The following is a 13,090-nucleotide window of genomic DNA, read 5'->3' as shown; positions in this document are numbered from 1 at the left end:
GACGGTCATAGAGGCATCTTTCGAAAGGGGCGGGGCGGCGGGGCTCCCTCCCTTTCCTTGTCCCGCGCCTTCCTCTTCGCTCCGCCTCCTTTCCGGCAATATTCATGAGGTCTGTTACATATTAATGAAGGCGCGAAAAACAGGCCAGAAACGGCGGTTGGTTTTTCTTTCGAAATGCGTGTTAAGCGTCGCTTCTGAGGCGATGGGAGAGGGGGGGGGGGAGTTCCCAGAATCCTTCGCGGTCTTTTTTTTTGCATTCTGTTTTTCTTTATATGCCAAATTTAATTATCCTTCACACAACGTAAGGATTAGTTTTGTTTCTTTTATTCTCAGGGCTTGGCAGCTAGTGATAATTTTTTAAAAATAAAAAATGCACCACAGCATTAAGTTAGTTGCCAGCTGCTTCGAGGAACTTTATTGCTCAAACGTTAAAGCTTCATATTCCAACATTGCAGATGGTTGAGCCAGATGATGCGCAGGTCCCCTTCCAACCCGACAATTCCTATTCACGCTTTTGATGAACATATTGCCTGGCAACTTTTAAAAAATACCAGTTACCTATTGCACTTTTAAGTGGTGACCTTGCACTCCATCATAGATATACTAGCACAGATTTTAGCTGGTTTTGATCTGCACTGCCAGCAGGAGCTTTCAGCAGAGTCTCTTAGCTTACAGCAACAGCCTAACCTTTATAACCTAGGAAAGCAGAGCTTGTGGTGTGTGTATTTTTTTAAAGGAGGCTGAGTTAAGTGATATTTTAAATAGATTAATTCATGATCTCTCCCTCCTGAACCACCCACCCAATCAACTACTTTATAGCCCTTGGCAGGGCTCTCAAACATCTACAGTACAAATGTCCATGTGGGTACAAAGCAGTTGAAAGATCCACCCTAAAGGCAACAAAATTTGCTGATATCACAGCAAGATATGGCAACTACTACAGTACACAGCAACCACCTAGCCTACTAGTCCAAAAAAACTGAACAAACCCCGGGGCAGGGGTATTTATTTGTAGCATTTAGATCCCACATTTTTCTCCAAAGAGCTCAAGGTGGCATACATAGTTCATGGCCAAGTGGGAATTTGAGCCCTGGTCTCCTGTGTTTCCTAGTCCTACATACTAACTGCTATAGCCACACTGGATGAAATCTTAACTTTCTAAAAACCGGAATAGGGCCAATGCGGGTGGCTTTCCAATAAGAGAATTATTCTGCACAATGATTCATACTGTTGCTGTAGATTAGACTATAAGTGAACCCACCATACAAACAAAATTCACACAATTTGGGCAGCAATATCCTATTTTGAATTGAAAATACTGTATTGGGTTTCTTTTGGTTTAAAAATTATGTAGGAAATTATCTGGGAGAAGGAAACGATATGTGTGAAACATCGTGAGAATGATTGCTCTTTTTGCGCTCAGGGTTAGCAAAATGAGCAATGCAACAGCCTCCAGGGGGCTCTACCTACAAATTGCTCCATGCAGGGGCAAGCGAAACCCCTGGGGATATTAGCAGCAGATGGAGGAAGTCATGCTTGGCCTGCCATGAGCACAGCAGCAACCGCTGCTTCCTGGCAACTGAAAGCTGCAACATGATCTGCATGCAAACCTCTACCAGGAAGTGGCAGAAGTGCCCATGGACCAGATAGTGATCAGGCCAGATGCCACATCCTCCATACAGCAGCCTGTGACCTTTTCACAGCTTTGGGTGGAACCCATCAGTTAAATGTTTTGACTCAGCCCTGCGAAATTGAAGGTTGAGGTCTATTCTCACATTGCCTTTGACTAATATTTTGCATATAGTGGCCATGTACGTGTCACCAAAAAAAAGAGGGGGGAAGATACCAGTTTGCATAATCTTTGCATTTGCTAATGCACACCAATAGGTGCAAAAAATTAATAATACAGTATTGGGGGGGATACAATAGGTTAAGTAGAAGTACAGTTTATCTCAGCATTGTGATTCTTGATGGGTAACTTCTAGGCCCTTCGTCTCCCTTATTGGGATTCTTTATCGTGAAACAGAAATTAGATGCTTTCAAACAGAGAACAGTCCTCTGTAAAGCAGGATTCATGGACAACCTATTTGTGTAGACCTGTCCTTTTGTTCCTTTGTTGTTCTTTACAAGAGTTACTATTTCATTGATGGCCTGCAAGGTGTTCCTATTATAAAATTTTTCTTCATGGGTTATTGCGATACCTGTAGTGGCGTTTTCATTATTCCTGAGGTGCATTAAGTGAGAGGCCCACTGTTGTCCGATGTTATTGCCTGGCCACCCACAATGCAAGGAGCAAACTATAAAGATTGGGAGGAAGGTCGTTCAGTGTGGCTTTATCTGGCCAAAATGGATTAGGACTTGAATCAATGGCTTCAAGTTACAAGAAAGGAGATTTTGACTATACATATGGAAAAACTTTCTGACAGTAAGAGCTGTTTGACAGTGGAACAGTCTCCCTCGGGAGGTTGTGGACTCTCCTTCCTTGGAGGTTTTAAAGCAGAGGTTGGATGGCCATCGGTCATGGATTATTTGGTTTGAGATTCCTGCATTGCAGGGGGTTGGACTGGATGTCCCTTGGGGTCCCTTTCAACTCTACAATTCGATGATTAGGACCTGGGAGACAAAGGTTACAATCCCTACTCTGTCATGAAGTTCACAGGGTGACATTGCACCAGTCATTGTTTCTCAGGGTTGTAGTGATGATAAAACGGGGAAGAGGGAAAACTGCATGCCACTTTGAGCTCCTGGAAGGAAAGGTGGGATATAAATACAATGGTAAATAGACGGTAAGTATTGGCAGGTGTACTTCAATCACACATCACCAAATTCAGGCTACACAATTAAAGTGGATTTGGTGCTCTTGAACAACAGACCTTCTTCCCTCCCAAAACTGAACCATTTGCCATGAGGTTAGTGATGGGAAAATGAATTTGAAAGTATGAGATCACAATGGCTTGATCCCATTGTGCCTTCCCACAAACAAATTTTAGAATGAATTCTATATAAAGATTCTGTCCTCTCTCTGGTCAGAAATGATTGCATCTACGACTCAGTCATCTAAAGATCTCACTGCCTTGTCTGTGTTTGATTGCATGGCTTATAATCACTAGTCTCATTTAGATACCTATTTGGACATATAGCCTACCTATATTAAGCTATCTGTTTAAATTATGACTGATGGAACAGCCTCATGTCCAGCATCAGCTGGAAATGTTTTTTCTTTTCTGTTATGTTCACAAATAAGAAATAAAATAAATGCTCTATAGACAGTAGGCATCGTCTAACCTCCCTGTAAACTTTGTGCAAACAAAACTAAATGAATGTTCATTAATCAGGTTTTCTGGAAGAAACCTCAGAATGGAACATCTATGCACTCTAGAATGTGACCAAGAATTTTTTGCAGATAATACCCTGGGAATGGCAGACAAGCTGATGTGTAAAGAGCTTGCTGAAAGAAAAATGTATGAACACGTGTGCAGTTACAGTCCCAGGAACGTACAAAGCACTGTTATGCCTGAGCTTGCCATGCTCTTGCAAAGGGCCTCATTTCTTAACTAATAGCTGCAATTGTAAGAAAGGAAAGGTATACTGGGTGTGCAACCTCGTGCCTCCAGGGCAATATCAATTTTGTGTCCTAAAATTATGTAGATTAAATAAATTTGCCTTAGCTGTGCTTTAATTTATTTTGCTTTCATGGTTCAGGGTTTCGTAATCCAGACATGATTTGGCAAGTCAAACCTCCAAAAATATTTGAAATTTTTGAATAGTTGGGAAATGAAACTCCCCATATTTTCTGCCAAAAGTGATGCAAAAAGATTAATGGCACGTTCTATATGGTAAAATGACTAGCAATTGTTAAAGCAATCATATTTTTGGCCATCAGAGGGCACTAGCACATGCTTTAAAATGATTGTTTAAAAGTATTTATTAGGATGAACAGCTTTTAAAAAGAGATTCCAATAATAATAATAATAATAATAATAATAATAATAATAATAATAATTTATTATTTATACTCCGCCCATCTGGCTGGGTTTCCCCAGCTACTCTGGGTGGCTTCCAACTGAATATTAAAAAAAAATACAGCATTAGGCATTAAAAACTTCCCTAAAGAGGGCTGCCTTTAGTTGTCTTTTAAAAGTAAAATAGTTGTTTATTGCCTTGACATCTGGTGGGAGGGCGTTCCACAGGGCAGGTGCCACTACCGAGAAGGCCCTCTGCCTGGTTCCCTGTAACCTTACTTCTCGCAATGAGTGAACTGCCAGAAGGCCCTCAGCACTCGATCTCAGTGTCCGGGCTGAACGATTGGCGGTGGAGACGCTCCTTCAGATATACAGGACCGAGGCCGTTTAGGGCTTTAAAGGTCAGCACCAACACTTTGAATCGTGCTCGGAAACGTACTGGGAGCCAATGCAGATCTCTCAGAACCGGTGTTATGTGGTCCCAGCGGCCACTCCCAGTCACCAGTCTAGCTGCCGCATTCTGGATTAATTGCAGTTTCCGGGTCACCTTCAAAGGTAGCCCCACATAGAGCACATTGCAGTAGTCCAAGCGGCAGCACCACTCTGGTGAGACAGTCCGCGGGCAGGTAGGGTCCAACAGGAACATATTTGCTTTTATTTTAGACCTGTGAAACATGATGGCTGGCCATTTTTTCAAGCACCACAATACTAGACTGAAAACCATCCTTTTCCAAACGCAATAGGCTTCTTTTAATCAGTATTAAAGTGTAAGAGATCGCTACTATATTCTCAGCATGGGGACAAAACACTTAGAAGTTTAATCCCCACTGAAGTCTTTATGCGTCATGGCCACTCTTGTTAAGGCTCTGAATGTATGCAGTTTCTCAGCCTGATCTTGAAATCTTGCCTGAAAGCAAGTTAACGTTTTGACTCTTTCCTTTCCTATCCTAGGAGAGAGAATTGTTGCAAAACCAAATATCTTTTGGTAAGACTGACACTCCTCTTGTCAAAATCCTCCACATATATGTGCTCCTCTCCCTGTATGAACCGACCCAGACCCTGCGCTTGTCATCTGAGGCCTTCCTCTGTGTCCCCCAGTCCCCAGAGAGGTTCAGAGAGTGGCAACAAGAGAACAGGCCTTTTCTGGGGTGGCTTCCCAATTGTGGAATGCTCTCTCCAAAGAAGAAGTGTGCATGCACACGAAAGCTCATACCAAGAACTAACTTAGTTGGTCTTTAAGGTGCTACTGGAAGGAATTTTTTTATTTTCTCTCCAAAGAGGCTCATCTGGCACCATCAACATGTCTTTAGGTGCGTTATAAGAATTCTGAGGTCTCAAATATAGAATATTCATAAATGCTCACATATCTAAATACAGTGGTACCTCGCAAGACGAATGCCTCGCAAGACAAAAAACTCGCTAGACGAAAGGTTTTTCCGTTTTCGATTTGCCTCGCAAGACGAAATTTCCCTATGGGCTTGCTTCGCAAGACGAAAACGTCTCGCGGCTTTGTTTCCTTTGTCTAAAAACAAAGACATGTTTTGTTTATAAAGTTAATTTATTTTCCCTTCAATTTTTGAACTGCTCTTTACAGTATGTGTGACTTTAAAGAGCAGTTAATAAACTGTTGTTGTACCAAATTTGGCTTTGTTTGGACTTTTTTTGACCATAGGAACGCATTAATTGATTTTCAATGCATTCCTATGGGATTTCATGATTCGCAAGACAAAAAATTCGCTAGACGACAAAACTTGCGGAACGAATTAATTTCGTCTTGCGGGGCACCACTGTATATAAGCCATGTGTCTGAAATAGTACAGGAGAACAATCCTGAAGTCATTTTGACCCTCCCAATGACCTCAAATAGTCCTCTGCAGTAAGGAAGGTAAATGGGGAAAGCCTTCCCATTGTCTTTTCGCTTACAAATCCTGTCTTAAGGGTGTGTTTGTGTATGAATAGGGTGAGCCTGTGACCTGGATTCAGGAACTAAAGTATTAACCATCACAAAAGAATGGCCAGACTGCCCAGGTAAATGCAATCAGCAACCATTATCAGGTATCCTGGCAAACAGGATTTCTGCTGTAGACAGCCTCCTATGATGTATGAGATTGGGGGGTGGTCTTTGGCTAAGGGGGTTGGGCAATGTCAAAGGTCTTTAAAGGTTCCTGCACACTTTTGTTCAATGTCTCTCCCTCCTTGGAAGGAAGGAACTCGTGTTGCAACAGAAAAATTAATATCTGCCTTGCAGCTGGATCCTGCCTCCATCCATTTTTCTCTGACTGATCATGGACTTAGGGGACTCAAGAGTCCGATGGGGAGTTGGGCAGCCCAAACCCAAGCCCAATTTTTACATCAATTACCAGCCAAAAACATTCATCTTCACCCAGGCCAATGGCTATTAAATAATCTATGGCCTGTGAAAGTGTAGAGAAAGCAGACTGTCATTACGATGGTTATTTTATTATTAGGCTGTCTCCCACTATGTTTTTTTATCATTGATGTTCTGTAATGTGGTTTTAATGTTGTACACAGCCCTGGAAACTTCTGATAAAGGGCAGCATATTAATGGAATAAATAATATTTAGCAACACCAATAAAATATTACGTATAGTACTTCCAATGTTCTAGCTTGTTCAAAGCTTGTTTTATTCCCTGCACCCCTCAAAGAAAGATCAGAACACCATTATTTTTCCCAGTTCTTTTACAAGTTTGTTTTGTAAATAAAATTAATTTATTCTACAGCACATTAAATTTTTTTTTCACATTTAAAAAAATCGTATTTACAAATTAACATTTCATTTTGTAATTGCGGCTCCTTCGGTCCTCATTTTCTTCCTTCGTTCTGATTGGCACAGAAGAAATCAATATGGACAAGGGTGCAATTCCAGCCATGGTTCTCCATGGAGAAGGGCCCAGCAGTGGACTATAGCTCTTCTGAACATCAATAATCCATTTCTTGAGGGGTGGTGGTGGAGCAGGTATGAGGTTATCTACAAAGGTTCCCCTCCTTGCTTTTGTATCGCATTGTACCACATGTCCCTGTTGCAAACAAATTTCCCAATACTGTATGTTACATCCCCGCACAATAAGGCTGCAATGCCTTCATTTATAGACATAAAGACAGGTCCTAGATTTGAAAGTCAAGAGGCATTTATCTCATAGGATGGCGGTTTGTGTCCATGACTTGCTTGCTGCTCTAAAAGGTGCTACTGATCAAATGCCACGATTCAGAACTTTCTTTAAATGAAGAGGTGCAATCAGCAGCTGCCTACGACAACTGTTCCTGGTGAAGAATGGAAAGACACCACTTCCGTCAAGAGTTCCCCAGAAATCTTAAAGAAAACCATGGAAACAGGTAGGTGGTAAGGCTACCAACTGAGAACCGGTCCCAAGAAAACAAACAGGCAAGGTGGTTTTGCATTCTGCATTCAAAGCTCTCATAGTCGTGGTGTTGGCCTAAGAAACACTGATGGGACAAGTAGTTGTTTTCAACATGGGACAAATGTAAGATCACCTACAAATTAGGAACAACTTTGGCCAATTTAACACAAATTACTCATTTGGAAACTCCCTTTGGTGCAACATCTTTATTGCACATGCTCATGTAATATTGATAGGAATTATTTAGGTTTATATTTAAACTAATATTAATATTTGAAGTCCGTCTTCTAATTTGACCCTATTATAACTCTGTCTTTTCCTTCCTTCTAACAGGAACTTTTTTTTTAGTCAAAGGAATGAATACCTCACATCTGGAATTACTGCTTTCATACACAATTATCACTTGGGCATGTTTTGAAACCACAGTACTGCTGTTACATTGCCAAGCTGATCTGATAGGTGAGTGACAATGTGACAGGCTAATAAGAGCAAACACTTCTTTAAGAGTGGCTGCTAAGTGACACATCTCTCCAATCTCCCTGGTTTAGACTGCAATCCCAAACAGTCTCAGTGGAAGCAAGGGTCAAGTGAACATAGCAAGGCTTCTTTTCAAGTAAACATAAACAGGATTGCACTAGTCGTGTTGCAAACCCAACACAGTAGTTTTCATCGTTTCAGTATTTACACACAGGTGCTGGAACAGTGCAGAGACCACCACCCCCTCCCTTTATCTCCAACATCCCACTTGATTTTGATTCTGGGTTGATGTGTAGCTTAGCTAGTAGTTTAGGGGGGGGGGGAAGAGCAAGGGAGGAAAGAGATGACACAAGGTGTATAAAATTATATATGGCATGGAGAAAGTGGATAGAGGAAGGTTTTTGTCCCTCTTGCCTACCCACCAGGGCCATCCATGAAACTGAAGTTTGGCAGATTGAGGACAGAGAAAAGGAAGTACCGTATTTTTTCACTCTATAAGACGCACCAGACCACAAAACGCACCTCGTTTTTGGAGGAGGAAAACAAGAAGAAGAAAAAATCTGAATCTCAGAAGCCAGAATAGCAAGAGGGATCGATGTGCAGTGAAAGCAGCAATCCCTCTTGCTGTTCTGGCTTCTGGGATAGCTGCCCAGCCTGCATTCGCTCCATAAGACGCACACACATTTCCCCTTACTTTTTAGGAGGGAAAAAGTGAGTCTTATAGAGCAAAAAATACGGTAGTTCTTTACACTGTGCAGTTAAGCCAAGGAATTTGCTGCTGCAAGATGCAGTAGTGGCCACCAATTTGAATGGCTTTGAAATACGTATTTGCGGAGGATAAGGCTATCATGCTGGCTACATTGCTTCCAACATCACAGGCAGTATCTCTCAGTACCACTTGCAGTTGCTGTTGTACTTGAGCCCTGCTTACAGGCTTCCTGCGGCCATCTAGTTGCCCCTTGTGAAAACAGGATGCAGAAGCCTTTCGTCTCATCCCAGAGGCTCTTCTTTCCTTACGCTCTTACAAAGGAGTTAATGGGCATTGTTTGGGGCTAGATTTCTTTGCCTTTAGCTTAAGACTCTTCAGTTAATTTGAGTTCCGAGGCTGCTTGGTTGAAGTTGTTTGATTTATACATATTAATGCTGAACAGGAATTTCTGCAAGCTAGACAAGGACAGGTTTATGATGTCGAGTTTGCAGCTTCCCGTCTCTGCTCCGGGCAGGCTTCATTAAGTAACTGTATACAGTGGATCAGAAACCTGAGATTCCTTGAAGATTAAACCAGAATCTGTTATAGCTCAGTTTACAGGATTCTAGTGGCTCTATGCTATCACAAGCATGTATTAGAACAAGGGTGGGCAGTAGGTAAATCAAACCTACTAGCAGAGCGCCAGATAATTTGAAAAAGATTGACATGGGTTTCTTACTTCCTCTTGTGTAATAATGGGGGGGGGTATTTTCCCCTTCCCTCAATTAGGCTGCTGAAGTCAATGTAGCTTGTGAGTAAACCAGAAATAGGTGTGTGTGTGTGTGTGTGTGTGTGTGTTTTTTTGGGGGGTGGTGGTGAAATCTCTGCTCTGTAGTAGCTCAGATATAGCTTTGTATAGGCTAGTCACCCATTGTATGACTCATAGGGTACATGCATATATTCCAACACCACTTTGCACTTGAGGTTCTAAGGAAAGGCAGCCAGGGAGGGAAGTCTACACCCTGTGAAGCCGAATATATACTTTTATGGAGTAGTAGAATTTTGCACCTGATCTGAGAATTATCCCATTCAAAGGATGTGTGGGATTTCCCTTTGATAGCAGTAAGACCATTTCATTGAGAGATGTGTTGGTAATGAAACATTAAAAGACAGCACTCTGCACCTACCAGCATCAGAGCCTTTCTTCATGTTCATTTCTTTCAGGGGACATGACATGCAGGAATCCAGTCTTGAAAGGCTGCTGGAATTAAGATGCAACCAATGCTTTCAGGCCACAGCAGACATAACTGCAATCAGGATGTAATGCACCAACTGGTCCGTTGCTATCTGCCAGCTGAAACCTATGAACTAGGGACCAAGAACCTGGCACCCTCCAGATTCTCTTGTACTACAGTTCCCAGCATCCACAGTCCCTGGTTATGGTGGTTGAGGCTGATGGGAGCTGTAGTCCAACAACATTTGGAGGGCCACAGGTCCCCTGTTATAAACCATGCCTGGCTTCTGTTGTACGAAACCACCCCCTCAAATACTGATTACTGACTGCTCAGACATAACATTTGCAATTCTTAACATTTGGGATTCTTAGAACCTGAAGGATGCTTGTTTGTTGGAAAGTGGTGCAAAACGTGGAGACAATTCCATGTTGTGCGTCTGGAGTACAGTTAGGCAAATTAAGAATATATGGAACTGCCTGATGGGAGTGCTTCTAGACATGGACAATTTAGCAGACCAAATCTTTGCTCTTCTGCCTGGAATTGGAACAACAACTCTGCTTTCAGACTCAGGTCCTTCTTACAATCATAAAATTGAAGAGTTGGAAGGGACCATGGTAGTAATCTAGTTCACCCCCTGCAAAGCAGGAATATTTGGCCCAACATGGGGCGCAAACCCACAACCCTGAGATTAAGATTCTCATGCTCTGCCAATGGAGCTATCCCTGCTATTATGGAACCTTTCCCTAGCAAATAAGTCCAGCCTATCTTTGTTGGTTTTTGAGAGAGCTCTAAAGATGTGTGTGTGTGTGTGTGTGTGTGTGTGTATGTATATATATATATAAATTTCAATATGCATATTATCGATTGTTGGGCTTTGAGCAATTGTCCGTGCTCATTTTTACAGGGGTGTACAGTGATTTAGACCTTGTTGTCGTTATATACTGTTATGTTGTATTATGGATTATTTTTTTTGTATACCATCTTTTGAGGGCAATGTACTCTGAAAGGTAGTTTAAAATTAAACATTTTGTGGGGAAGGGGTTAAATACTGCTTTCCCCACCCTCACTGCACTCCCAATTCCTCCTCTATTTTTTAATTATTTTTTTGGAGCAGGGCAGGGAGAGAAAAGAAACAGAAATAAATGAACACTGTTTGGAAAGGGAAGAGGTACAAGTAACAGAGTTGATTCCTAGAGAAGAGAGGTGGACTATATAGAGAAATAAAAGTCTGCAGCAATCAATACAGGCCATATCCAGCAAAGGAAGCTACTAAATAGCAGCACAATGGGCCAGCTGCTCCTGGGGAAACTAGATAACTGTTCCATTGTGGGGCTTTTGTGGGGTTTCTTTTAAGAGTTGGATTATCTGCACACACAAAAATGGAAGCTGAACAGGGAAAAATGTCATCATGCAGATACACCATAAAAGTAGGTGAACACGGTGTGGCCATTCCTCCACTGTGATTGCTCAGAGTGGAAGCCCCTATGAAGTCAGATTTCTGGGTCCATCTAGTCCACACCAAAAGAAAGCAACTGGTACCTGTCCTTGGGCAGCCTCTGTCTCTGGTTTGCATCAATGTCAGGCAGCACCATACATCCTTTGCGCACAACTGTACTCCAGCACCAAATGTGGAGTTCTTCAAGAGGAGGAGACGAAGACTACCATGAGCCCAACTATTTACAGTGAAGATGAAGAGGACCACAGAACCCACACCACACAAGACAGCAGCAATCCAAGAAACAGTTCCTTTGTTAGCTTTCCCTCTAAAACCCTTGGGTCCTGGTGATGAATTAGCTACTAGGGGGCTCAGTCCCAATGCAGTTAAAGTTTTACAAACACTTCCTGTTTCCATCTGAATGAAACCATTAGGGTGGGAACAAATAAGAGGTAAAGAGGTCTGGCTCCATAGAGATGCAGGAAAGAGCATCCCTATTTCTGGATCATGCTCCCGATATCCAGGTGGCAACCAACAGGAGGGTGTGTGTGTTTTTCACTCTGTCCTTTAGCTTGAAGAGCTTGCTATCATTGGCCATCCTTCTGGCCCAGACAGGAATAGGAAGGGCCACCTTCAGTTCACAGTATGGGAAGAAGACAGGGAAGGAAACCCTTTGTAGGCCAAAGAGATGGAAACACACACACAGAGGCCAGGAGAATGCCAAAACTGTTACGATAAGCAGTAAACCAGCAAAGAGGCAGAAACCTCAATAGGCTTATTAGATCTCCCCACCCAGGAGGGAGGGAAAAGAGAGACACCAGGCCACACTGAAAACCAACCATTCCCCATCAGAAGGATCAGTAGAATGAATATTGGTTCTCCACGGCTCTGGTTCTGTTGCGCGAGCCCTCGCTTTCGTGGTAATCCTCTGCCCCAATGGCAGCAGAATCAAACAGGCGCTCGGTGCTGTTGCTTCGGCTTCGGGCGCTCAGGGTCCCCTCCATCCGATGGTACAGCGAGTGGCTGGCCGAGGAGGAGGAAGAGGAAGTGGTGCCCTCAGAAGGGGAGGCTGGCTGGAAGGTGACAGGGACAAAGCTGGAGAAGTAGTGTTGCGACTGCAGGTCGTTTCTGCAAGTGGGCTGTTGAGAAGCCACAGCGGGGGACGGGCTGACCTCTGAAACAGGAAAAGGAAGTTGTCACAGGCACCAGCAGCCACACAGCGGTGGACCTGACCTATGCAGATCCCTGGTTTTTCAAACTGAAGTTTTACAATCACATATCCAACATACACAATAAAAACAAGATTCCAAAGAATCTCCTAGACTTCCCTCCTTCCCTTTGTGGCTCCTACTGTTAGTCATTTCCTCCTGCATCTTTTATAATAATCCAAATATTTTACATTTCCATTATATCCAAAATTCACCATTAAACTACAAGTGTTATTCCAATCCTACTAATGATTTTAACTGTTTACAATGATTTTTAAGATAAATTATAAATTCCCCCCATTTCTTATTAAATTTTGGTCTCCCTGATTTCTGATTCTTCCAGTCAATTTTGCCATTTTGGCATAATCCATCAACTTGGTCTGCCATTCTTCTCTGGTTGGGACTTAATCTTCTTTCCATCTCTGGGCCGATAACATCTACACAGCTGTGGTCACATATAAATAATATTTTCTGCTACATTGGGCCATCTACTGTATTTTGATTATGGGTCATTAATGTTTTTTAAACACTGAGGACTAGTTCACTTCATCAGATGGGATAAAGTGTTATCCAGACTTCCACAGATACGCACAGTGTGTGTTTGCATGTGTGGCAGGATAATATTTCATACATTTGATGAAGTGAACTGTAGGCCCACAAAGGTTTAAGCCATAACAACAACACTGGTTAAAGTCTTCTAGGTG

The 13,090-nt window shown here is 42.5% G+C and overlaps 1 protein-coding gene and 1 long non-coding RNA gene across 9 annotated transcripts in view; one reads left to right on the top strand and one right to left on the bottom strand.

Moving 5' to 3' along the window:
* Positions 1 to 6,573: 6,573 nt before the first annotated feature.
* Positions 6,574 to 13,090, bottom strand: part of SH2B2 (SH2B adaptor protein 2) — a 57,309-nt gene continuing 50,792 nt past the window's right edge. For 3 of the 8 annotated variants that reach the window (XM_081173001.1, XM_081173004.1, XM_081173003.1), the window contains one exon: positions 11,475 to 12,352. In XM_081173001.1, coding sequence (XP_081029127.1) covers positions 12,036 to 12,352 — 317 coding nt within the window. In that variant the 3' untranslated portion in view covers positions 11,475 to 12,035. Of the gene's footprint in view, positions 7,246 to 9,695; positions 12,353 to 13,090 lie in introns of those variants that run through there. The other 5 variants (XR_014002582.1, XR_014002583.1, XR_014002580.1 and 2 more) reach the window with 5 other exon arrangements.
* On the top strand, positions 7,239 to 10,821 carry LOC308574930. The gene is made up of 2 exons (XR_014002642.1): positions 7,239 to 7,802; positions 9,733 to 10,821. It is a non-coding gene; the product is annotated as an uncharacterized lncRNA (long non-coding RNA).

This window comes from Podarcis bocagei, assembly GCF_964188305.1.
Source record: "Podarcis bocagei genome assembly, chromosome: 15".
Classification (NCBI taxonomy): Eukaryota; Metazoa; Chordata; class Lepidosauria; order Squamata; family Lacertidae; genus Podarcis; species Podarcis bocagei.
The sequence above is the reverse complement of the archived record's forward strand: the minus strand, read 5'-3'. Positions and strand labels throughout refer to the sequence as shown.